This window comes from Mycothermus thermophilus (genome assembly GCF_041956435.1).
Source record: "Mycothermus thermophilus strain CBS 625.91 unplaced genomic scaffold VTJ04scaffold_4, whole genome shotgun sequence".
In the NCBI taxonomy this organism is placed as follows: Eukaryota; Fungi; Ascomycota; class Sordariomycetes; order Sordariales; family Chaetomiaceae; genus Mycothermus; species Mycothermus thermophilus.
The window spans coordinates 181,001-203,524 of record NW_027191430.1 but is presented as its reverse complement, the minus strand read 5'-3'; the positions used below and the strand labels follow the sequence as shown (position 1 = coordinate 203,524).

Genomic DNA, 22,524 nt, shown 5'->3' with positions numbered 1-22,524 from the left:
TTGTCCTCAACCAACCAACACCCATTCCCGGATACCGGCCCACGAAACACTTCCTCAGTTCTCTCAAAGTCCCAGCTCATCCTCCTTCCCATACCACTCAAACACCAACACCCAACCTCTCTTACTCTCCCTCGTCAATCTTGTGACCCATCCTCGATGCCGAAGCCAGGCTAAGATCGCTGACCGTCGACGCCTCCGTCATGCCCACCGATCCCGCCGACGCAGGTGACTGTGCCTGTGTGCTTCCTCCGGGCATCATCTCTGACTCCATCTCCTCCGACACAGACTCTTTCAAACCCCCATCACCGGCCTCCCCAGGGCCCTCCTCACCTGTCACCCCCTTCCTATCCACCTGCTCACCACCACCCCCTTTTCTATCCCTTCCCCTCAAAGCCATCATCCCACCCGCCAACTCCTCCGCCAACGCCCTCACCGTCGCGCCGCCCATGATCTTCATCACCGACAGGTCCAGCCCGAGCGCGCGCCACGCCCACGACCGGAGCTCCACCGCCGCGAGCGAGTCGCCACCGAGTTCGGAAACCGTGTGCTCCCCGGTGACGAACCCCTCGTTCAGCTGGAGCAGCTGCCGGACGCGCTCGGCGACAGCTGCCAACAGGACCGCGACGAGCTCGTCCCGGGTCGTGGCCCCGTCGAGGAGCTTGCACAGGGGGATGTTGCTTCCGCTGCCGTTGCGGAGGTGTTGGTCTTCAGAGGTTTCGTCGCCAGATTCCTTCCCGTCACCAGCGGAGTTGTCGTGGTGCTGGATGGTGAAGTGCGAAAACCTTGGATCCTTCTGCCACGCCAGCATCGGGTTGTCTGCGTCAAACCTGCGCAAACCAGTGGTGATATCGTACACGGACTGCTCTTCATACCCCTCCCCATCAGCGCGCCGCACCATTGGCCGGCCCGCAACAATCGCCTCGACAAACATGTGGTGCAAATCCCGCTCCGAAATGGGCGGATACCCCTCCCTCTCAAGGCCCTGATACAGGTCGTCCTTCTCGCGGTGCAGGAACCCCAGGCCGTAGATGACGCCAATATTCAGCACCGACCCAGGCAGACCACGCCGCCGCCGCGCCGCGGCAAGCCCGTTCATGTACATATTCGCGGCGGCATAGTTGGACTGGCCCGCGTGCCCACCGATCGCCGCAAACGACGATGTCATGATGAAGAAATCTAGCTGCTCCTGGCCAAACACCTCATCCAAATTCGCCGAGCCAACTGTCTTGGGCTCCATCACCCTTCGTAAACTCTCCACCGACATGTGCGCAAACACGCGATCCTCCAGCACCATCGCGCCGTTGACAATCCCTCCAACTGGTGGCAACCCGACCTCCTTCAACCGCTCCTTGAGCGCCGCCACCTGTTCCTTGCGCGTGACGTCGAGCTTCTCGAACCGCACGACCACGCCGCGCGCGAGCATCTCGCGCTGCCACACGGGTTGTGTGTTCGGCGGGTGCCGGCTGCAGAGCACGATGTGCCGCGCGCCCTGATCGACGAGAAGCGTGGACAGGCTCTGGCCGAAGTCGCGCGTCAGGCCGACGAGGATGTACGTCTTGCGCGCGCTGAGGAGGTGGGAGCCGGCGAGCGGGTGGATGGGGTGCTGGATTTGGCGCTGAGATTTCCAGTCGAGGATGTGGAAGTGTGGGGGATGTGCGTTGAGATGGAGGAGGTCAGAGACGGCGATGAGAGGGGCGTTGGTGGCCTTGCCGTGCGGGAGGGAGGCAGTCTTTTCGAGGGCGCATGAAACCGCTTGTTTGAACGTCTCCGGAGTGAGGTTGAGAGACAGGGAGGCGAGGACGTCTGAGAACTTGCTGTAGCGACCATCTCGGGGCTTGGTCTCGCGCAGGATTTCCGAGAGCTTGCTACCGGCTGGGAGCATGTCAATGACCCAGGCCCCGGAGGCGTCGTACAACCCGCGTACCTCCCTCCGCAACGATGCAGGATGCAAGAAAACCAAGCTAGACGCGGACTGATAAACCTCCTTGTCTGTCGTGTAGACCGTCAGCGGGACGTTTGTCCACCCCATCACCTCCCGGAGCGCCTCCGCAAAGGCGAGATCCGATCCCACCAGGTGAATGTGCCGGCCCTTCGCTGCGTGCTCGATTCCCAGCGCGACAAGGTACCGCAGGAGACATGCCAGAACCGCCGGCGGGTTCGTTTCATAGGGGTTGATGGGAACCGTCCAGATCGACCGCGTCTCACCGAACGAACCCAACCTCCTGACCAGTGCCAGGTACGCCTTGCTGGAGTCGACGTCGCGGCCAACGACGAAGTGCAGCGGCCGGCCCCGGATCTGGATAGCGTCCAGGGTGCTGTATTCCACCATCATCGTGCGAACTTCGTCCTTTCCATCCGACGACGCACGCGCCACGCGATCCTTGACCTTTATCTCGAACGCCCCGCGGCCAGCATTCCGTGACGACTTGCTCGGCTCCAGCACCACAACCTTCTCCAATGTGTTGACTGTCTTCTCCACGGTGCGCCGACCGGCGTTGACGCGATCGTTCGCCTCCCTCCAAGGGACCGCGCGCGCAACGTACCGGTGGCCCTGCTCAACATAAACCTCTGATTCCAACACCCACAGCGCCGCAAGATCCGGATCCCCGTCGTCATCCCAAAGCAGTTTATGCATCGCCAGCCTGGCAAACCCTTCCGTAATCGCCTCCACCGCGAAGGCGGTGCTCACCTCTGTCAGTCTATCACAGGCCCCCTCCTCCGACCCCAAATCCAACACCTGAAGCAACAACCCCGGCGTCTCCGCGGCAATCGTCCTCGCGAACCCCAACGAGGCCGCGTGATCCGGGTTTGCATACCGCGCGCCGCGCGTCACCCACAAGAATGTCATCTCCGGGCGGAACAGGAAGCGCAGCGCGGCCAGGGCCTTGGGCGTCGTGCCGGCGAGCACCGGCTTGTCCAGGTCCTGGAGGAGCATGACGGCAGAGACCCGGCCAATGTTCTTAACGTCGACTTCGTCAAGCGAGGATGCAGTCCAGATGGAGCCGCAGCGCGGGGTGAGGACGTCCAGGACGCCGGAGACGAGGGAATTTGTTGAGCTGTTCTCTCCGCCGATAACGAGCAGGCCCTTAGTCAGCTTTTCCTCCATGTCCCTCGCAAACGGGTGCAGAAGCGCGCGCTTGTCAAACGACTCAGCCTGGCGAATAAACAAATCAAACCCGTAGCGGTGGGAGGTCTGGTGGCTGTTGGTCATGGCGTGGGCGAACCCGCACACGTCGAGCAGGCCGTTCCAGTCTGCATGTTCGTGGTTGTTGGACATTTGATCTTTGAGCGTGCTCTTGGACACGTCCAACAGGACAAGAAACCCCCCGGGGCGGGTCATGCGGCGGACAGAGTCGAGCGTGATCTCCCTCCTCCCCCGGCCGATGACCGAGGTGGTGAGGATGACCAGGTCGTACCAGTTCGGATCGCTGTCGTGGCTGCCCAGCGCCACCTTCTCCTTGACGATTCTGCTGCGGATAGCACGGCTAACAGGAAGCCTCGCGTCCAAATTCTCCTCGGGCTCCGTGCCGATCCGGTACGAGGTAAACGACTCCCCGAGCCCTGCCAGAATATGCTCCGTCAAGCCCAGCTTGGGGTCCGTCAACCCCAGGACGTGCATGCGCGGGTACTTGTGAGCGATCTGGCGCGCGATGCGGGCGAGGTGCCGGTGCAGCGCCGCGAGCTGGTGGGCTTGCTGGATGGTGATGCGCATCTCCTGCTCGATATTGCTCGGCAGGGTCTGTATCAACTGCCTCACGCGCTCGAGCATGGGGAAGTACGGCGACGCGCGCGCAAAGGTGCGGATACTCTCCTCAGTCTCGTCGGGCCAGGCAGTTGGGCCGTCATCCACCGTTTCGCGCTGGGCGAGGTAAAACGCAGCAACCCGCTCGCAGCTCTCGATGAGCGTGTGGTTGGGGGCCCTCATGAGCTCGTCAAGATCAGCGGACACCACTTCGTCGTCCGGGTCGAGATCAAACGTCGTCGTCAGGTACAGCTCGCGGTCGTTCTCGGGCCGGTTCGCGCCGATGGACGCGACGGTGAGCCCCTCGACTTGGATCTCCATGGTGCCTTGGGCGTCAAAGATCTCGATGTCCGCGGTGAACGAGGCCGGGCCCTTTTCCGACGCGGGGGCGGCACGCGTTAGGTACGCGTCAACGGCCAGTGTGTCTTGTGCGGCGTTAGTTTTGCCGTCCTCCTCCAGTGCCGCGAGATTGAAGCGGACGGAGGTGATGTCGACGGGGAGGAACGAGGTCCAAATGGCCTCGTCTCCGGGGGACGAAATAGTCAAAAAGGCCGTTTGTAAGCACGCATCCAAAGTTGCCGGGCTGATAGCCAAGGTCGTCGTGTCGTCATCATGACGTCGGCGAAGTGTAGTCGTCCCAAAATTGTACCGCCGGTTGATCGTTTGAATCGCCTTGAAAGGTCCGGTATATGCAAGCCCCGTTTTGGCCATCATCGTGTAGAACCCATCAGGGCTGGCGGGCAGTGTCTCTGGCCTCTCCGTCCGCCTGGAGGGCAGTGCATCCGTGGAAGGCTCACCAAAAGTAACCACAAGGTTGCCGCTAAAGTTACGGCTCATATCCGTCCGACCATCCGCAATCGTCGAACAAAGCGTGAACAACGCCTCCATCATCTCCCTTGAATCACGCTGAATCGTCAAGTCAAACAAGACCTCAACTCCCGGCGTCTCCGGCTCCAGAATGATCCCACTAGCAAACCTGAGATCCCTCAGCTCAACCACAGATGCGCTCCGGCTGCTTCCCACCGCAACCCTCGCTGCGTCCAGCGCCATGACCACGTACGCCGACGCGGGCAGCAGCGCCTTGCCTTGGAACGAGTGGTGTTCGACCCAGGGAAGCCGCTCGAGCTTGAGAATGTTGCGCCAGCGCATCTGGTGCTTGTTGTCATCGCGCGTCCGCACCCCGAGCAGCTCGTGCGGCGGGTCTGTTTTGAAGTGGTACTGCCGGGTGATGCGCGACTCGCGGTACAGGATCTGAGAATGGTCCCAGGGATACCGCGGCGCGTCCGGAACGCGGGTGTCGGTGAGCTCGGGCTGGCTGGAGCCGAGCACGAAGCGGTGGAAGTAATCCGGACCGGTGGCCTGGTCGAACTCCGTCCACAACCAGCCGAGGAAGGAGGCGAATGCTTCGCGGTCGTCGAGATTCCGGTCGAGAAGCCCGGCGTAGGGGATTTCGGGTACGTTCCTATGCTGAATGATCTGTTTGACAGGCCCCTTCAACGCCGGATGCGGCCCAGCTTCGATTGCACAATCGAACGGACCCAGGGTCTTAAGCGTGGTGCTCACAGCATCGCAAAACAGCACCGGCTTGGCCATATTGTCCTTCCAATACCAGGCCGCGAGCTCCGCCTCAGGCGGCCCGCCCCAACCGTACACGCTCGACACCCAGTGCGTTCCATTCCCGCCCATGGGCTTGATGTTGCAAGCCATCAGCTTATCGAGATACTTGACCGCGACATCCTCCATGTGTGGCGAGTGATACGCCTTGTCGACCCTCAGAACCCGCACAAACTTCCCCTGACCACCTAACTCCGCAGCCGCCTCCTGAACGGCATCGACATCCCCCGACAACGTGACGCTGGAAGGCGAATTGACCGCCGCCACCCACAGCCGGCGGGAATACTTCCTCATGGAACACAGCTTCAGAGCTTCCTCCCTCGTCAAGCCGGCAGCGAGCATCCCCCCGGGCTTACCATCCCTGCCGCAAGCCATGTGCACCCCCAGCCCGCGGTAGTGCGCAACAAGAATAGCATCTCGAGCGCTGAGTTTCCCCGCCGCGTACGCCGCCGCGATCTCGCCCGAGGAGTGCCCCACGACGGCAGCAAACCCAATGCCCATATGTCGCAACAAATCAACAAGGGCGATCTGCACCGCCGTGCAGAGCGGCTGGGATACGTTGGCCTGGTTGACGCGAGAAACATCCTCGTCGGCGAGGATCTCGTCCTCCAGCGACCACGAGGGCGGGTCGGGGCAGGTTTTGAGGACCATATCCAAGTTCCGGATCGAGTCGGCAAACACCCTGGACGAGCGGAACAGTCCGCGGGACATGGTGGCCCATTGCGCGCCCTGGCCGGTGAAGACCCCGAGAATGCGGAACTCCTCGCTACCTGTGCGCGTGCGCGTCCTGGTTCCGAGGTTGGGGCTGCGCATGTCCTTGGCCGCGGCGAGGAGCGAGTCAAGCTTGGCGATGACGTTGGACTTGGAGATGCTCGTGATGGCGAGGCGGAACCGGAACGCGGTGCGCCGGGCGTAGGCGTGGTAGGCGAGTTCGGCGAAGCTCTCCTCGGGATGCCGGATCAGGTAGTCACGGTATGTTTTGATGACGGCGGCCAGCGATGTTTGCGAGGGAGCGGAAAGGACGAGCGGGAGCACAGTCCGCTGCTCCTCAGACAGGACCGCAGGATCGCCGCGCACTTGGAGAGAACCTTGTAGGGCTGGTGGCGCCCATTTCGCAAGGCGGTTGTGAATTTCAGGGACGTACTGCTCGATGATTGCGTGGGCGTTGGTGCCGCCGAAGCCGAACGAGTTGACGCTTCCGCGCTTGGGCTGTCCGGTGGGAGGCTCGGGCCATGGCAGGGCCTTGGCCGGAATCCGTAGTTTGGAGTAGTAGGGCTGGACAGTCGGGCTCAGATTCTCGAAGTGAAGATTGGGCGGAATGGTGTCGTGACGCATGCTCTCGACGATCTTGAGAAGACCAGCCAGTCCTGCGGCGCCTTCGGTGTGACCGACCACCGTCTTGATGGAACCAACAAGCAGAATTGCGTCGGATGATTGTTTGCCATGTTTGAAGAAGGCGTCCTCGATGGCACGAGCTTCGTTCGGGTCGCCGGCAGGAGTGCCGGTACCGTGGGCCTCGAAATACTGGCATCGATCGTTCGGGTTGCGCGAATCCAAACCCGCGCGGCGGTAGGTTTCCTGGATCAAACGGGATTGAGCCTCCCAGTTGGGCATGGTAATTCCCGGGGTGTGGCCGTCCGAGTTCACACCGGTCTCGCGGATGATGGCCTCGATGTGGTCGCCATCAGCAAAGGCTTGCTTGAGCGTCTTGACGAGAATCGCGGCAATGCCCTCGCCGCGTGCGTAGCCGTCAGCAGCTGCGTCCCACATACGACAGTGGCCGGTCGGGCTGAGCATGTGCAGTTTGGACTCGGCGATGGACTGCTCCGGAGTAAGAATGAGATTGGCGCCGGCCACGCAGGCCATGGTGCACTCTCCGGCGCGCAGGCTCAAGATCGCCTGGTGCAGAGCGACCAGGCTGGACGAGCACGCCGTGTCGATGGTCATGGAAGGGCCGCGGAAGTCGAAGAAGTACGAGATGCGGTTGGCCAAGATGGAGCGCGCGTTGCCGGTGGCGTAGTACTTGTTGTTGCTCAACTCGTCGCGCTGGCTCAGAGTGTCGTAGTCACCGGTCATGAGGCCGGCGAACACACCGACTTTGGCACCGGCATACCGGCGCAGCGAATACCCGGCCGATTCGAGAGCCTCATACACGACCTCGAGAGTCATGCGCTGCTGAGGGTCGATGGCCTCGGCCTCTTTAGGCGAGATGCCGAAGAAACCGGCATCAAAGACGCGGTGGTCTTGGTCCAGGAAGTAGGCCTTGGGCGAGTTGGTGGCGCCATGGTACTCGCCATCAGCATGGTAGAATGCCTGCGCCTGTGAGTTAGAACATGCTTCATCCGGGATTCTAACACTGACCGACTTACATGGATGTTGAACCGCTCCGGAGGCACCTCTCGCGCGAGGTCGGTCGGATTCTCAAGAAGCTCCCACAAGCGCGAAGGATTCGTGACATGGCCAGCAAAGCGGCAGTTCGTGCCGACAATTGCGATGGGCTCTGAGCCGGGCGACTGATGCGCCATGGTGGTGATGTGTAGAGAGAAGTGGTTGCGACGATGCGTTGGTACAAACGGACCAGAACAGCGGTGAAGAACAAGCGCGCGATGAATGAGATGCAAGAGAAAGGTGGATGCAGCTGACTCGCGTCGATGTTGGGATGTTGAAAAAGGTGTGAAAGAAGCAGCAATCAAAACATTGGAGACGTGGAGTGTAAGTGGTGGGAAGGGAGAAACTGGTGTAAGTTACAGAGAGCGCGAGATGGGACGGAAGAAGCCGAGGGGTGTTAAGGTTTAGGTTCTGGGGAAACCAAACAAGAGTCGAGATTTCCTGGCGACCGACCCATCATTTGCAATTCATCTCAAGTCTGTTGCATGCATGGAGGAGAATTGAAAACACCGGTGAGTGATGAGTCGGGCAAGGAGAAGGAGTTGAAGAGGAGATGGCCTCGGTAATTCTGGGCTGCCCTGGTCTTGATCGAAATCTGATGTTTGTAGCACCATGCCCAAGGGAATACAGGAAGCAGATTCCCAAAAAATGCCTCGCTCTTCTTGGTCTTAGATCTCACGCCATCTGGTATGGTGCCGTTCATCTGGCTGTTCCACATCCCATGGCCGTCGCGGTCGGTGGCCTCGTGGGTGGCCATGTGACATGCCACAAGCTTCCAGGTGCAGGAAAAAGGTAGTGGGAAAGAGTGTGTAATTCCGCATGCTAGATACAAAGGAAAATAGAGCGAGTGAATGGCTATTTATCCCTGTTTGGAGCTCCAGCAGAGGGTTTCTGGAGCGTTTGGCGAAGAGTTCCCTTCGCCCGAAGCATGTGGGGGATGGAACAGCAGCGTAGTAAAGGCTAAATTGGAGCGTGTGGCTTCATTCACATAGGCTCGGCGCTCATCGGCACGACACCATGCGATTCCTGCCTACACTCTACTGCTTACACCGTTTCCTAGCAAGTCACTACCTCACGGGAGACCTGAGGAAAAATACAGATGAGCTTCCAGATGACTCCAGAATGAGCATGGAACTCGACTTCGCGGTGGTCGGTCAAGCAGTGCCTGTACCTGTTTCGGCTTAAGGTTTCCCATCCCATCCGCAGTTGATCAAATCAACCACACGCTTCCATACCAGTACCAAGACTAACTAATCCCCCATAATACCTCAGTCAAGACGATCAATCTGATGATCACCACGCTGTCCCCGGCCATGTGCTAAACCGCAACAACCTGGATCTCTGGATCTCTGCAATGTGTGGCAAGCCGCGGGTTTGTGGAATGGTTTGTCACCGTCGAGTGTGGTGACCCGCGACCTCGTGAGACACCCTGTAGAATCATTTCGATCCAGAGCCCCTCACACCACCTTCCATCCAAAATGTGGCAGCGGTAGTTGAGAGAGATCCGGGTCTCCTGAGTCGAGACATCCGATGATGCAGCGCACTCTTGTCAATTTGAGTCGAGGTCGCTTGCGCGTGTAAACAACTCGGTCATTGTAGAAGAGACAATCCACAGGCAATCATGAATCACTGTATTTATAGCTCTGGTAGATTTTGTTTTCTTCGTCGTGTGCGCCAGGAACTCGAGGTTGGCCCAAGGTTTGTGGCGTCGCAGTCAGGGGCTAATGTTGACTTTGGACAGTGGTTGCCGCGGGCGACGCCACCGACGCAATCCAACCAACCCCTGTGCCCAATGGAAACTCGACCCAAACTATCGGGTCACCACCACCACCTTGATCTCCTTCTGCCACCCACAAATGCAAGGGACGAGAGATCATGATTGGCAACGATGCTGTTCAACCCTAAGTGGCAAGCCACCTCCAACCACTGCTCCAAGATTTGTACAAACAGGAATACGGAGTAGAAGCCAAGTCCATCCCTCCAGGAACAAACCTCTTGCTTTATCACTTACTACCATCTTGTGAAACCCTCTCGTGATGGCTACACCTACGTAGGTAGTACTCCATCCGCTTGCGTTCCCACAATGCATCTTGATGCCAACCACAACATGGTCACACACCGTAACCAGCGCTGCTCTCGGGGCGGTTCTGCTGATACGGATGCCGCAAAGCTCGCGGAATGCGAGATCGCGCAGCATCATGGTTCTTGAATGGGTGGCTGGTTCGATTCAACGACCGTACCCCTCTCATCCTTGACATCCGATCGGTAAGGTCGGATCTCATCCGATCCGGAACAGCCACAGCAGATTTGGGGGAGATGAGATGACGCGCACCAAGGTTACACTGCTTCTTGAGTAACGCTGGCTTCATTTGCCTCCATCGAGGCATGCTGATGCTGGGGAGGTAAAAGGGAGCCGTGAGGTTTGGAAGGAAGTGAGGCAGAGAGGACGTAATCTAGCGTCTATTCCTGTGGTATCAAGCCATGAAACAAGTAACCGTAAGTACAAGTAAGCAGAGAACATGAAGCAATGAAAGTCAACAACCCAACCCCCGCCTCACACCCCCTTGGATGGGTATCACTCCGCATCAGGGACATCGCCCGTGTTAAACAGCTCCAAAAAGATCCTGCTCCTCTCCACCCCCTTCGCGACCAGCTTGGCACGCATATCCGCCATAAACTGCTCCGGGCCGCAGATGAAATACTCCGCCCTCTTGTCGTTCAGGAACAAATCCTTCTCCGCATCCAACTTCTCCAGCTCCATCCTGGTACCTTCAAAATCATAATCCACCCCGGCGCGGTCCTCGGGGCCCGCAGTCCGCAAAAACACATTGGCCGTGACGTTCTCGTGGTCGCGGCAGATCTGCCTCACCGCCTCGGCGAACGGCTGCGAGCTTCTCGACCGCGCCGCGTGCACCCACGACACGGGCCGCTTGGTCGCCGCCGCATCCGAGGTCAGGCTGTCGAGGATGGCCATGAGCGGGGTCGCGCCGACGCCGGCGGAAATGAGCACTGCGGGCGCGCCCGTCTTGGACGCGTCGCGTGGGTCGAGGAAGAACTCGCCCTGCGGATGCGAGAGTTCCACCTCGTCGCCGACGTTGTACTTGCCATGGAGCAAATTCGAAATCAGTCCCGGGATGGCACCCGCAGCCTCGTCGCCGTCTTCCCGCTTGACGCTGATGCGGTAGTACTCCCCCTTCTCCCGCGGCGCCTCGCTGAGGCTGTACTGGCGGCTTTGCAGATGGCCAAGCTGCGGGACGTGGATCTGCAGACTGACGTACTGACCCGGGAGGTATCGCGGGAGCGGGACGACGCCGTCGGACGGGGCGAGGTAGAAGCTGGTGATGACGTCGCTTTCGGGGACCTTGCGGATGATGCGGAACTTGCGCCAGCCCTTCCAGCCCTCGGCGGCGTTGGCCTTGTACATCTCGCCCTCGCGCTGGATGAAGACCTGGGCGAGCACGCCGTAGGCGGCGGTCCAGGCGTCGACGATCTCCGGGGTCGCCGCGTCGCCGAGGACCTGGCCGATGGCTTGGATCAGGTAGCGGCCGACAATGTCGTACTGGTCGGCGCTGACGTGGAGGGAGGCGTGCTTGTGGGCGATGCGCTCGACGGCGTGGGCGAGCTTGGGCAGGTCGTCGATGTAGGTGGCGTAGCCGAGGACGGCCATGGCGAGGGCGCGGGGCTGGCGGCCGTTGGCTTGGCTGGTGATGTTGAAGATGTTCTTCAGCTCGGGGTTTTCGCCGAGCATGTTTTTGTAGAAGACGGTGGTGATGGTGACGCCATGCTCCTTGAGGACCGGCGCCGTCGCCTTGACGATGGCGATTTGCTGCTCGGTGAGTGCGGCCGCCATGGTGGTTGATGTTCCTGTTGGTGGAGCGAGAGTGGTGATGGTGATCTGATCCTGTCCAAAACAGTTCAGGAAAGAATGAAGTCTGAGTGACCTTCAGCGAAGGTAATTGCAGTTGGAGTTGTAATTAGGACCCTGATTTGACCCCTTGCATCTGTCTGATGCATCTCATGCCGTCTGCAACGGCTCAAGGCCGGTATTTATCCTCCCCATTTCGTCCTCCATTCTCCCTCTCGATGCAGAACCAACATGGCGAACTCCGAAGACGATATTTTCGTCAAGTCGCTCTCCTGACACGGGTGGGAGCGGTGGAACGAGGCGGTAGCCGTGAAGTCCCGTAGAAATGAGCATCTCCGAGGCGTACGGGGCCGGGTCGCCGGGCCCTTTCGCGAAGGTGACCGGAGCAAAGGTGAATTCCCCTGGCCACAATTGGCCAACATCCCACAGGCTCCGCAGAGACCCGGGGCTCGGTGGGGATCCCGTCGGTGCAGGGACAGATCCACTTTAGCCGGATCAGCCCATTTTTACGGCGACATGGCTTGACACAGTCTTCTGGAGGGCTATATAACCAACAACACCAGCATCTCCGCGGCGATAACTCCCGTACCTAGTTCTGTTTCTGGTTCTTTGGTTTGCGCGAAGGACGGTTTCTCGGTCTTTGGCTGCAACGATGGCCTAATTTGGCATGGCAATTCTGGTGCACTACCCAAGACATTACAAATGAAAACAATGGCGTGGTGCGAAGAGATGTCTTGAATTGGCGAAGACTGGTGAGATGAGTCAAGTTCCAGGCGTACGACAGCCGACCTCCTGGTTGCACTTCGAGTCCAAGTCTTCATCCCCAGGCATACCTGAGTTATTCGCAACACAGCAACACATCGATCGTCACCAACCTTATTCGAGGCGGCAGCCGAGAGGATCGATTTTGCACAATGCCCCTCGCAGAAATCAGGGCTGCACTTACAAGATTCTTTCAAATCCTCGTGGTATTGTGGCCGTCTTCTTTTCATCCCCCATCAACGCCCTCTTTATTGAGGTGGCCCTGAAGGTCCCGTGAGAACAGTCACAGGAAAAGGCGAAGGTTTAGCATCGACATGCCCATCAAGACGGACAGCGAGAAACCTGGATGTTTTCGACATGGCATGAGCAGGAGGTTTCCAGTCGAGGGTTGCAGTGTCAACTCCACATGGAGTCCGATCCATCCGCTTGGGTCAACATGGGTCAACTGCCCATGACACACAGCGTTGAGCGTGTTGGAACTCCTTCAAATGTGCCGGAATTCTGCTCATACTCGGTGCAATGCAGCTGTGCTCTGCATTCCGAGGAGACGAATGCTTCAAGTCAAACTCCTGCATGCATCACTCAGACACGGACATCGCCATTTTGACACCGAAGTGACGCATCCTCAACAATTTCGTGCTGCTTCTCGCTGAAACGATGGGCTGTGCTCAGTGAGGCTGAGCAACCGGGAGGTGGCGGCATCCGGCAAAAAAATGCTCACCCCTGACCCTAACCCTACCCTCCCCAAACACCTTGCAGGCTGCCTCTCGCTGTTTCATGTGGCGAAGGCGCGAAACGCTCTAAAACTGGGCCGTTGTGGCTTGGTGCCTCGGCCGCCCCCAGCTTTGCCGCGCGCCCTACAGGGACTTGTTCCCCTGAAGTGGGATGGTTCTGGAGGCCCGACTGACTGGCAAAGTGCGTGCCAGCGCTGAACAGCGTGGAAATGGGGCGAAACGAAGGCGGATCCCGGAATTGCTTGTTTCCATGCCATTGTTTGAGGCCGCTGGGATGGAGGTGTCCGCTGGCAAACAGGGAACCTCTAGCTTGAAATAAAACCTGGAAGAGATGGAAATGCATATCCGATCTTTTGGTCTCCTACAACGACGAATTTCTGCAATTGAGGAACAGAATACGGACTAACGAAGGCGAATCCAACTGGCATGTTGGCGGACTGAAACTGGCATTTTTGTGTCAGATTCAACCTCGCTGCAGCCACCTCGTCTTTGCTGACAACTGCAACCAACCCCCCTTATTCAAACATACGATACGGCGTCCTACATCTACGCCACGCTTGGCGGCATCCCAGTATAGTAAGTCATCGTCATCACTCTCATACAACATCTACTCGGTTCCAAGTCTCTGTCTCCAACACATCACCAGACCGACCTCTGACCGGCATGAACCAACACAGACAAGTTGCGCTAAGTGTTCTTGGCCAAGATGGGTATGCCCGAAGCACCTGTCAAGGCCATCCCCGGCGCCCGCCCCATCCGGCCCGGCGACCTGGACGGTCTCTGGCTTCAGGAGCGCCGTGACGAGATCATCAAGAGAGTAAAGTACTTGGTCCATGATGATTTGGAGGAGCCTCCGCACATCCTGGCCGCTCGTCGGGAACTCTATGCTCGCGGCGGAAACTGGCGCGACGCCAGCGACAAAGAGTACGTCTTGTTTCTCACCTCCTCCCTCTTCATATCAAAGAATTTCCAACTAACTCCTTCCCCAGAATCCTCTCCATCCTCTCCACCCTCCCCAGCCCTCTTTTCGAAACCAAGCTCTGGAAGCGCCACCCCACCCCTCCCCCCACGGGGTCCGAGTACTGGGACCTGATGGCCCGCATCCAGCACGCTGAGCTCGCCTTCTACGGCTACGACAGCCGCTCCCCGGGGGGCGCGTTCCTGCACATGCTGCGGGACGCGCGCCGCGACGCCCGGCCGGACTCGTTCTACCAGCGCCTGCGCCGGGCGGGGATCAGCATCGACCGCATCGTCCACTTCACCCGCCGCACCGTCGCGCACCCGGACGCCCCGCTGACGGCCGCGCTGGGGTACAAGCTGGAGGAGAAGCGGCGGTTGTTTGTCGGCGACATGGCAAGGTTTCTGGCGCAGATGCAGGGCGGTGGTGGTGCTGGTCAGTCTGGGGGCGAGATTCCGCACGCGACGTTTGTGGTGCCGCCTGGTCGGGGGCGGCGGGTTGCTGCGGGGAGCGAGACTACTACTGGCAACGCGGACCCGGACGCGTTCATCGACGAGGGCATCCTCAAGATCGACTCGCACACGCTGGTTTTCGACACGACGCTCAACGGCAGCGTGTTGCAGGCCGTGAAAGAGGGGGGGTTCAAGCCGGCGGTGATCATCAAGCAGCTTACCTTTTGGTCGGACGAGGCGGACCAGGATACGGAAGCGTTGGAGAACGCGACCACGGCGTAAGTACATCCAAGAGTTCCCTCACTCACTAAACTGGGACGACGAGAACGCTTGCTAACGGGTCGCAAACAACCAGGGAGTACAATGTGAGCCACTGGCTGACGCAGTATTATGACGTGTACGACCGCTATCCCGGCAGCGGGAGCGGGTTCGTCTCGTGCTACCCGACCATCTACATCCGCAAGGGCACGTCTCTGAGGCACAGGCTCAAGAGGTCGGCATCGAATTTGATGCGGCGGGCCTCGCCGGGGCGGCACGAGAGGGCGCCGAGCCGGTAATCAGGCTTCTTTCTCTTTTCTTCGATTCTTGTTCATTTTTGTTTTCCTTCTACAAAGTTTAATCACGGGCTGTCAAGGGTCACGATAAGGTTTCTCATGAGCATATGGAGTAGGCAGGCTGGGGCCAACAACAAGGTCATATGGGAATGGTAATCGCATCATGCATGTCTGGGGTTCGGGGGTACGTGGACAGACGGACGGCGTTGGGCTGTAAAAAAGGGGCTGCATTGGTTGGCGTTGGGCTTGGGCTGCATAAGGTACATACACAGTTGGCATTGGCATTGGCATGGAAAAGGTAAACAGAACTTTGCTTGAGAAATCATGAATTCCATGTCTTTCTTCCAAGGTTGTTCGGGCCACGTCGGGACGGGAGTGGCAACTTGAATTGTGACTGCGCCTCGAATGTTGATGAGTGCTGAGTGCTTCTAGGTTCCAGGTTCTTAGAGGATATCGGTTCCAGGGATGTTGTTATCGATGGGATTCCGCAATACAGCCAAGTGACCTCCTGAGCGCCAAGTTCGTCGCCCTGATTCCAAAAGACCCAAGTGGGTTTGCACCTAGCCACAGTCCACGCCAGTGGGCGTCAGCCACTCAGTTGCCCCGCTATCCAGCCTCGTTTTAGCGCGGGGCGAAACGCCTTCAACGCGTCGACGCGTAAATTGCATTTTCGGCGCGTCTCCCTGTCAACCACTCACTCCTCCAGGGGCAGACACAACAACCAAAGGAATCTGAAAGGAGTTCGGGTGCACCGCAGACAAAGATTATACTTTTCAAGACCATTCACTCCCATTGACCTCACAACTTACCACCATGACCGTCTCTCAAACCGAACCGCCCTCGGCCGAGACGGCCACCACCACCACCACCACCACCACCACTACTACTACAACCTCCGTTCCCCCTCCCCTTTCCACACCCCGACATGAGGAGTACCAATACCTTGACCTCGTTCGCGAGATCCTCGACCACGGCGAACTCCGCCAGGACCGGTTCGTCTCCTTCCAGCCTCCCCAACCCACCGCTCCTTTCCTGACGCCCAATCCTGACATGCCATGCACCTAGGACCGGAACGGGCACCTACTCCCTCTTCGCCCCGCGCCCGCTCAAATTCTCCCTCAACCGCAACGGCGTCCCCATCCTGCCCCTCCTCACCACCAAACGCGTCTACACCCGCGCCGTCATCGCCGAGCTCCTCTGGTTCATCTCCGGCGACACCTCCTCGCGCACCCTGTCCTCCCAAAACGTGAAAATCTGGGACGGCAACGGCTCGCGCGCGTTTCTGGACTCTCTCGGCTTCACGGACCGGGAAGAAGGCGACTTGGGCCCCGTCTACGGCTTCCAGTGGCGGCATTTCGGCGCGGACTACGTCGACTGCAAGACGGACTATTCCGGCCAAGGGGTGGACCAGCTGGCGAGGATTATTCGGACCTTGAGGAGTAATCCGTACGATCGCCGGCTGGTCCTCAGCGCGTGGAACCCCGCGGATATGGGGAAAATGGTGCTCCCGCCGTGTCATATGTTTGCGCAGTTTTACGTGTCGTTTCCGCAGCACGCGCGCGGGCGGAACAAGCAACAACAAGGGGGTGACAATGGGGAGGCCGAGGCAACAAAAGGCCACCTCCACTGCCAACTCTACCAACGCTCCTGCGACATGGGCCTCGGCGTGCCCTTCAACATCGCCAGCTACTCTTTACTCACCCACATGCTGGCGCGGTGCGCGGGGCTCGTCCCGGGGTCCCTAACCCACGTCATGGGCGACGCGCACGTGTATCTGAACCACGTCGAGGCGCTGGAGACGCAGCTGACACGCGAGCCGCGCGAGTTCCCCGAGCTGGAAATCGTGGGACATGAAGAATGGACTCCGGATCAGGGGGTGGACGCGGAGCTGGGGATTGACGGGTGGAAGGTGGAGGATTTTGTGATTAAGGGGTATAGCCCGCATAAGGCGATCGCGATGGATATGTCGGTTTGAGAGGCGTCGGGTGCTGGTCTTTGGATAGATGCCTATGCAGAGGAACTAGAGGCGAGGTTGGAGGAGGTGGATAAGTACTCTATCGAATGGTCTTGGTCTAATAGAGAGACGGAGCGGTTGCTGGTGCAACTGTAATTAAGCGTCATCTTGTTGAACTCTCTGACCCTGCTAACGTAAACTGGATTCGTCGCTTGTTGACCTAGCTGTCCGCCACATCTTCTGGCCCTGCCAACCCCAGCCTCATACGACAAAGTTGTTTGATGATGTTGGTGATGATGTTGATGCTGCCCCTGTTCCCCCACCGCCATCGGGTATGAATTTCCTCCGCTAAGAACGGCCGACGAGCATATGAGGTCAGGTACATCAGGTAGTAAGTACGGCACCTAGGTAGTACTTATACACCATTGCACCCTTCCTCCCAGGGCAGGGCAGGGCAGGGCGTCCCGGTCCCTGTTCTCTGTTTTCTCTTTCTCTCAATCTTGATCACAAAATAACAGTGCCTCAAGGGCAGCCGGAAGCATGAGGTATCCGCAATGAGGAATGACTTGTTGACTCAAGACAGATCCTCTGCAGTATCCACCTCCTTGGCTGAGCTCCTTGTCTCCTCGTCCATGTCATGTCGTACGGCATGCCTCTAAGGGCAAGATTCATAGTAACGAGTCGTAGACTGGGCTGCCAGACTGGACTGGATTGGAGCTGACACCCACCCAGGCCACAGTCCACCTTGTGAGGTTTTGAGAGGTGATGGTGTACTCCTTAGTACCTGAGTCACTCACACGCATCCAAGCACTCATGACAAGTCCCATTTCATTACTGTCTCACACAACCCAACACACATACAACACCCCTGATAGACTCCCATATCTCAGACTGAAGTGAATAATAAAACAATCCTGTATTCCTGATGCGAGTAGAGTTTGGTCCCATACATCTCACACCACCACGCCTAACGCTCTCTACGTCTGTCTGTCTGCCTGTATGTCTGTCTCCCGTATAAATTCAAGAAGACAAAAGACACCAAAAGATGCAGCGCGACTCACACAACCTTCTCCTGATCTGACAATGCATAGTCCATGAGAAATGCCATGAGAAATGCCATGAGAAATGCCATGCCATTCCGATGCGATGCGCACTTCTGCCCACCTCTTTGCTCTCTCTCTCTCTTCTCTTTCCTTTTAACCCCACTCCATCTGCATAATGGTATCAATATCGATATCAACTCAACCATCCTCTTCTCCCCTCCACATCTTCTCTTCTCTAAACTCAAGCCGCCGCAGCTTCCGGCTCAGCCGCCTTCTCCTCCGCGGCCTTCTCCTGGTCCCCCGCCGGCACCGCCGGCTCGGCAGGCTTGCTATGCACCGCCAGGTCCTTCCTCTGCGTAAAATGCCTCGGCAGGCGGTTCTCGCCCTCCTTGTACGGATATCCCGCCTCCTCGCGCGCCATGTCGTTAACCCAGCGTTCGTTGCCCTTGAGCCCGCCCTTGCCGTGCCGCTCCACGCCCACCTCGTGCCACTTGGAGGCGAGGTAGTACCAGGCGAGGGCGTTGCCGACGGTGCCCACCTCGTCCGACACGCCGTTGCGCGCCTCGTAGCTCATGCGCTTCCACAGCTCCTCGTCCGTGAACAGGTCCATGAGGTGCGTCGCCACCGCCTTCCAGTCGCCGGGAGCCACGAGGAAGCCGTTGACCTTGTCCTTGACCTGCAGCGGGATGCCGCCCGTGTTGGTCACGATGACGGGGCGGCCGGCGTGCAGGGCCTCCGAGACCTTGACCTCGAAGCCCTCGCGGGTCGAGAGCTGCAGCACGACGTGGGCGTTGGCCAGCAGCGTGTTGATGAGCTGGTCGTTGGGGTCGAGGCGCATGACGCTCACATCCTTGATGAGGTCCGGGTAGTACGTCTCGAGCTGGCTCATCGTCTGGTCATAGATCAGGCTGCCATCGGGATCGTCGACCGAGCCGTTGCCGCACACAACCAGCTGCGGGATGTCTGTGATACCGGCCTTCTCGCACCGGCGGCGGAACTCGGCGTACGAGTCGATGACGGTCGGGATACCCTTGGATGGGTCGAACCGCGCGACCTGGATGATGTACTTGCGAGCAGGCCAGTTGAGCTCGGTCCTAATAGGAGCTGTCAGTAAGAGTCCCTTAAAAACTAGAGTCGAACGTGATGACATACATCCGCTGAGAGTGGCAGGCAATGTTGTAGCAGTGGCCGTAGTAGCCGGCATCCCACTTGCTGAGCGGCTTGTTCAAGCCATCAAGCCAATCCGTGGTGGCGGGCAGGTAGACAACCTTCTCGCGGGGAACAGTGTGGGGAACAAAGATGGGAATCGGATGGCTGATGAACATGTCGGCGAACTGGATGTTGCTCCAGAGGAAGTCCCAGACGTCGGCCTGGGGAGTGCCCGGCTTGGCGACGAGGTCGCTCCGGATCTGAATGTGCGAACGATACAGCACCGGGCGGTTCGGCGTGACCTTCTTGATCATCGGGATGAGACCCGGCATTTGCGGATCGTCGATCTGTCAATTGGGTCAGTATGGAAGGTGTCATTGCAGAGTTGGACATCATCCGCTGCTACCGTCCCCCCACGCTTCCCGTGGTGTGGTAGGCGTGGTCATGTGCCCAGGAATCAGGCCTTGGAAGGGTCGGTGTGCGTGCATTGCAGCAGCATGCAGCTCAACAATCGGGATCGAGGGATCGAGGGACAAGAATTGTACTCACCACAATGATGTCGGCACCACCCTGCTCAGGCGGGCAGAGAGGACCGCCCTCGGAGAACCAGTAACGAGAGGCATTCTCCGTAATCCAATCGATAATTGCCTGCTTCTCCTCGGGCGAGACGCGCTGATCGGGGTGGCTGACGCCTTGGAGGATATTGTGGATGTTCTTGGTGATGCGGAACACACCCGGCCGCGGCTTGGGCACTAGAAAGTAGTGTCAGCATTTGAGAGACAAAAAGTCCAAGGAACAGGTTCCTGAAGGCTACTACTTACCATACCAGGTCAGATCGACGCCCATGAGGCGCGAGAAGCGGACCAGAGCGTGGCGCATCAGAGCAACACCACCACCCTGAGGAGTAGCGCTGAAGAAGGCAATCTTGGTCTTGTTGCCGCGCAGCTTCTTGGCGTAAGTCAACATGGTCTCCCAGGTGGCGAGGCTGCAGGTATCCTTGTGGTTCTGGACGGTCGTGAGGTGGGCGCGGAAGCCGGCGTCGGTCTGGACCACGCCGCGCCAGCCGACCTGCAGCAGCGGCACCATGGAGGGGCCAAAGTTCATGATGCACTTGCGGGCCATGGAATCGGCCTGCTCGTCGACGCGCTTGACATCCCAGAAGGACTTCTCCTTGTGCTCGTCGTCGGGGCGCATGACAATGGGCACAATGTCGAGCTCGAGCCACAGGCGCGAGCAGAGAGTAGGGCTCATGTACTTGAGCGTGGTGGGCAGGCCGGCGCCGACGAACTTGGCAAAGTTCTCGTGCTCGTACTTCTCCACCTCGGAGATGACGTAGTCAGCGATCAGATCGGCGCCCATCCGGAGAGCGTCATCGAGGACGATGCTCTTGACCGAGAAATCGACCAGGTAGACGGTATCGTGGATGGCCAGGGCGACGACCGCGGTATGGTCGTCAGAGAACACTGCCGAGATACCGAGGAAGAGAGTCTAGCAGAGCAAGACATGTCAGTACAGAGCAGCAGACATAGCTCAGAGTTCAAAAACATACCGTCAGGGACGGACCAAAGTGACCCTCCTTCTCGACAAGCGTGCTCATCTGACGCTTGCGGTGCACCGAGGTGCCCGTCGAGAACTTGCGGGTCTTCTCGAGCGCCATGACTGCGTTCGCCAAGGGCCTGATGCTGTGTAAGAGGTGATGGTGGTGATGGTTGTTGTGGGAACTGTTGTTCCAGAAGGGACAGGTGATGGGACAGCGGTGGCTGTGGCTGTGCTGTTGCTGTTGCTGTTGCTGTTCCTGTTCGTCGTTTGTAGGTGTACAGACTCCGCTGGAAACGGGGGACGGTTCGCCGCTTGCCAGAGACCGGACTTTGTCGGCGATTCGAGAGGTGAGGGAGGACAGGTGGATGGACGGATGGGGATGTGCGTGTTGTTCAGGAGGAGAAGGGGTGCTTTTATGTTGGAGATGGAGCTTGCCCAGCACGGCGGGTAACGAGGTGTGTGAGGGCGGTGTTGGTGCCTGAACGTCAACCGCAGAGCATGAAGACGCTGGTTCAGAACGGGGGTGGTTGTCGACCGACGAGGACGGGGCCGATGGTATGGTCGGGGTGGGGTGGTGGATCACCTGCACCGGCTGCTGGGACGATGGGGATGGAGGTTCTGCGGGCTCCTGGCCCTGTTGCTGGTGCAGAAGGGCAGCAGGTTGCCCGGGGGTCAGGGCAGGCGTGGGCGTGGGTATGGACGAGGAAGAGGGTGTGGCGGAGGTGGGGTGATGGTGGTGGTGTTTGGTATCGACGCCCGCGCTTTGTTTGGCCGGGGTACTAGTCCCTGGGGAAATATTGCTCGAGCCGATGGACGACGAATCGATCGAGACGTCGGAACCTTCTTCTGCTGTCAAACCCCAGTCGAAGTCAGTGTGTTATGCTCTAGCTCACAGGCTAAGCGGTGACGCAGCTCGCCCTGCTGCAGCAGCTGCAGTAGTTCTGGTGGATCTTTGGGGAAACGAATGAGTGCAGAGAGGGAAGAGAAAGGTCAAGAGTCGGGGATGTTGAGGTCGGGTCCGGGCGTGTAAGTGACTCGGCTGCAACCTGCCATCTGCGGACCGGGACTGATGGGACGACAGTGGGGAGTGGGTCCTGGTCTTTCCAACAACACCTGGACAAAAGACGACAGGAACAGAAGAGAAGCATATGGTTGATGACAGAAGAAAATAAAGAAAAATAATCATTTACCTCTGAGCCCATCCTCCAGTTCTTCGGGCATCGAGGACAGTGGTGCCTCGGGGAGCACTTGACCATCCATGGCCTTGTTTTGTTGCTTTGTTCGAGCGAGTCGGACTGATTCTAAGACAATCAATGACATGTCAACCCCACGTCCAAGCAGCCCAAACCCATAACAGAACAGCGCCGGGTTCCGTCCCCGCGCCCCTCGTTTTCCTGTCGGCATCAGATGTTGCGGGCGCCAAGACCATTCCCGAGCCTCACCCATTCATCGGCTGGGCTGTCTTGTGCACTATGCCATGCGCCATCCAGCAGCACTTGCTGCTTTCTGTTTATTTTTGCTTCCCCCCTCTTTTCCCATGCTGCCGCCGCCCTGCTTGCTGAGACGGGCAAACCTCCGTCCTGCGGTTCCGCAATCGGGAGGAGCACAACAGCCGGGCATGCAAGAGGCGAGGTGGTGTCCTTGTGAGATCCGACCTGCAAGGTCCGTCACAGTCTCCCCCCCCTCGTTCCAGGTTGCAATCCCGCAGGATGGCAAGCAGCGCCAACGTCGCCTCGTGCATCAAAGCATGCGGCCGGGAAAGTCGGTGAA

At 58.8% G+C, this 22,524-nt stretch overlaps 8 protein-coding genes across 8 annotated transcripts; 3 read left to right on the top strand and 5 right to left on the bottom strand.

Annotated features, from left to right (window-relative positions):
- Nucleotides 1–121: 121 nt before the first annotated feature.
- VTJ04DRAFT_5768 (uncharacterized protein) lies at nucleotides 122–7,881 on the bottom strand (the record flags this gene model as incomplete). Its single annotated transcript, XM_069363918.1, has 2 exons — nucleotides 122–7,675; nucleotides 7,726–7,881. 2 exons carry the CDS (start codon nucleotides 7,879–7,881, stop codon nucleotides 122–124), a joined length of 7,710 nt encoding a protein of 2,569 aa, XP_069217797.1.
- Nucleotides 7,882–10,319: 2,438 nt separating this feature from the next.
- Nucleotides 10,320–11,594, bottom strand: VTJ04DRAFT_5767 (uncharacterized protein; the record flags this gene model as incomplete). Its single annotated transcript, XM_069363917.1, has 1 exon — nucleotides 10,320–11,594. One exon carries the CDS (start codon nucleotides 11,592–11,594, stop codon nucleotides 10,320–10,322), a length of 1,275 nt encoding a protein of 424 aa, XP_069217796.1.
- Nucleotides 11,595–13,084: 1,490 nt separating this feature from the next.
- Nucleotides 13,085–13,796, top strand: VTJ04DRAFT_5766 (uncharacterized protein; the record flags this gene model as incomplete). The annotated part of the gene is made up of 3 exons (XM_069363916.1): nucleotides 13,085–13,286; nucleotides 13,517–13,681; nucleotides 13,783–13,796. The coding sequence occupies 3 exons, from the start codon at nucleotides 13,085–13,087 to the stop codon at nucleotides 13,794–13,796; spliced, it is 381 nt and encodes a 126-aa protein (XP_069217795.1).
- Nucleotides 13,797–13,811: 15 nt separating this feature from the next.
- VTJ04DRAFT_5765 (uncharacterized protein) lies at nucleotides 13,812–15,072 on the top strand (the record flags this gene model as incomplete). Its single annotated transcript, XM_069363915.1, has 3 exons — nucleotides 13,812–14,029; nucleotides 14,095–14,793; nucleotides 14,871–15,072. The coding sequence occupies 3 exons, from the start codon at nucleotides 13,812–13,814 to the stop codon at nucleotides 15,070–15,072; spliced, it is 1,119 nt and encodes a 372-aa protein (XP_069217794.1).
- A 72-nt stretch (nucleotides 15,073–15,144) lies between these two features.
- VTJ04DRAFT_5764 (uncharacterized protein) lies at nucleotides 15,145–15,354 on the bottom strand (the record flags this gene model as incomplete). The annotated part of the gene is made up of 1 exon (XM_069363914.1): nucleotides 15,145–15,354. One exon carries the CDS (start codon nucleotides 15,352–15,354, stop codon nucleotides 15,145–15,147), a length of 210 nt encoding a protein of 69 aa, XP_069217793.1.
- A 528-nt stretch (nucleotides 15,355–15,882) lies between these two features.
- On the top strand, nucleotides 15,883–17,044 carry VTJ04DRAFT_5763 (uncharacterized protein; the record flags this gene model as incomplete). Its single annotated transcript, XM_069363913.1, has 2 exons — nucleotides 15,883–16,061; nucleotides 16,135–17,044. 2 exons carry the CDS (start codon nucleotides 15,883–15,885, stop codon nucleotides 17,042–17,044), a joined length of 1,089 nt encoding a protein of 362 aa, XP_069217792.1.
- A 956-nt stretch (nucleotides 17,045–18,000) lies between these two features.
- Nucleotides 18,001–18,272, bottom strand: VTJ04DRAFT_5762 (uncharacterized protein; the record flags this gene model as incomplete). The annotated part of the gene is made up of 2 exons (XM_069363912.1): nucleotides 18,001–18,216; nucleotides 18,270–18,272. 2 exons carry the CDS (start codon nucleotides 18,270–18,272, stop codon nucleotides 18,001–18,003), a joined length of 219 nt encoding a protein of 72 aa, XP_069217791.1.
- Nucleotides 18,273–18,307: 35 nt separating this feature from the next.
- VTJ04DRAFT_5761 (uncharacterized protein) lies at nucleotides 18,308–22,014 on the bottom strand (the record flags this gene model as incomplete). Its single annotated transcript, XM_069363911.1, has 6 exons — nucleotides 18,308–19,160; nucleotides 19,219–19,562; nucleotides 19,765–19,967; nucleotides 20,037–20,703; nucleotides 20,765–21,603; nucleotides 21,945–22,014. 6 exons carry the CDS (start codon nucleotides 22,012–22,014, stop codon nucleotides 18,308–18,310), a joined length of 2,976 nt encoding a protein of 991 aa, XP_069217790.1.
- Between the last annotated feature and the right edge of the window lie 510 nt (nucleotides 22,015–22,524).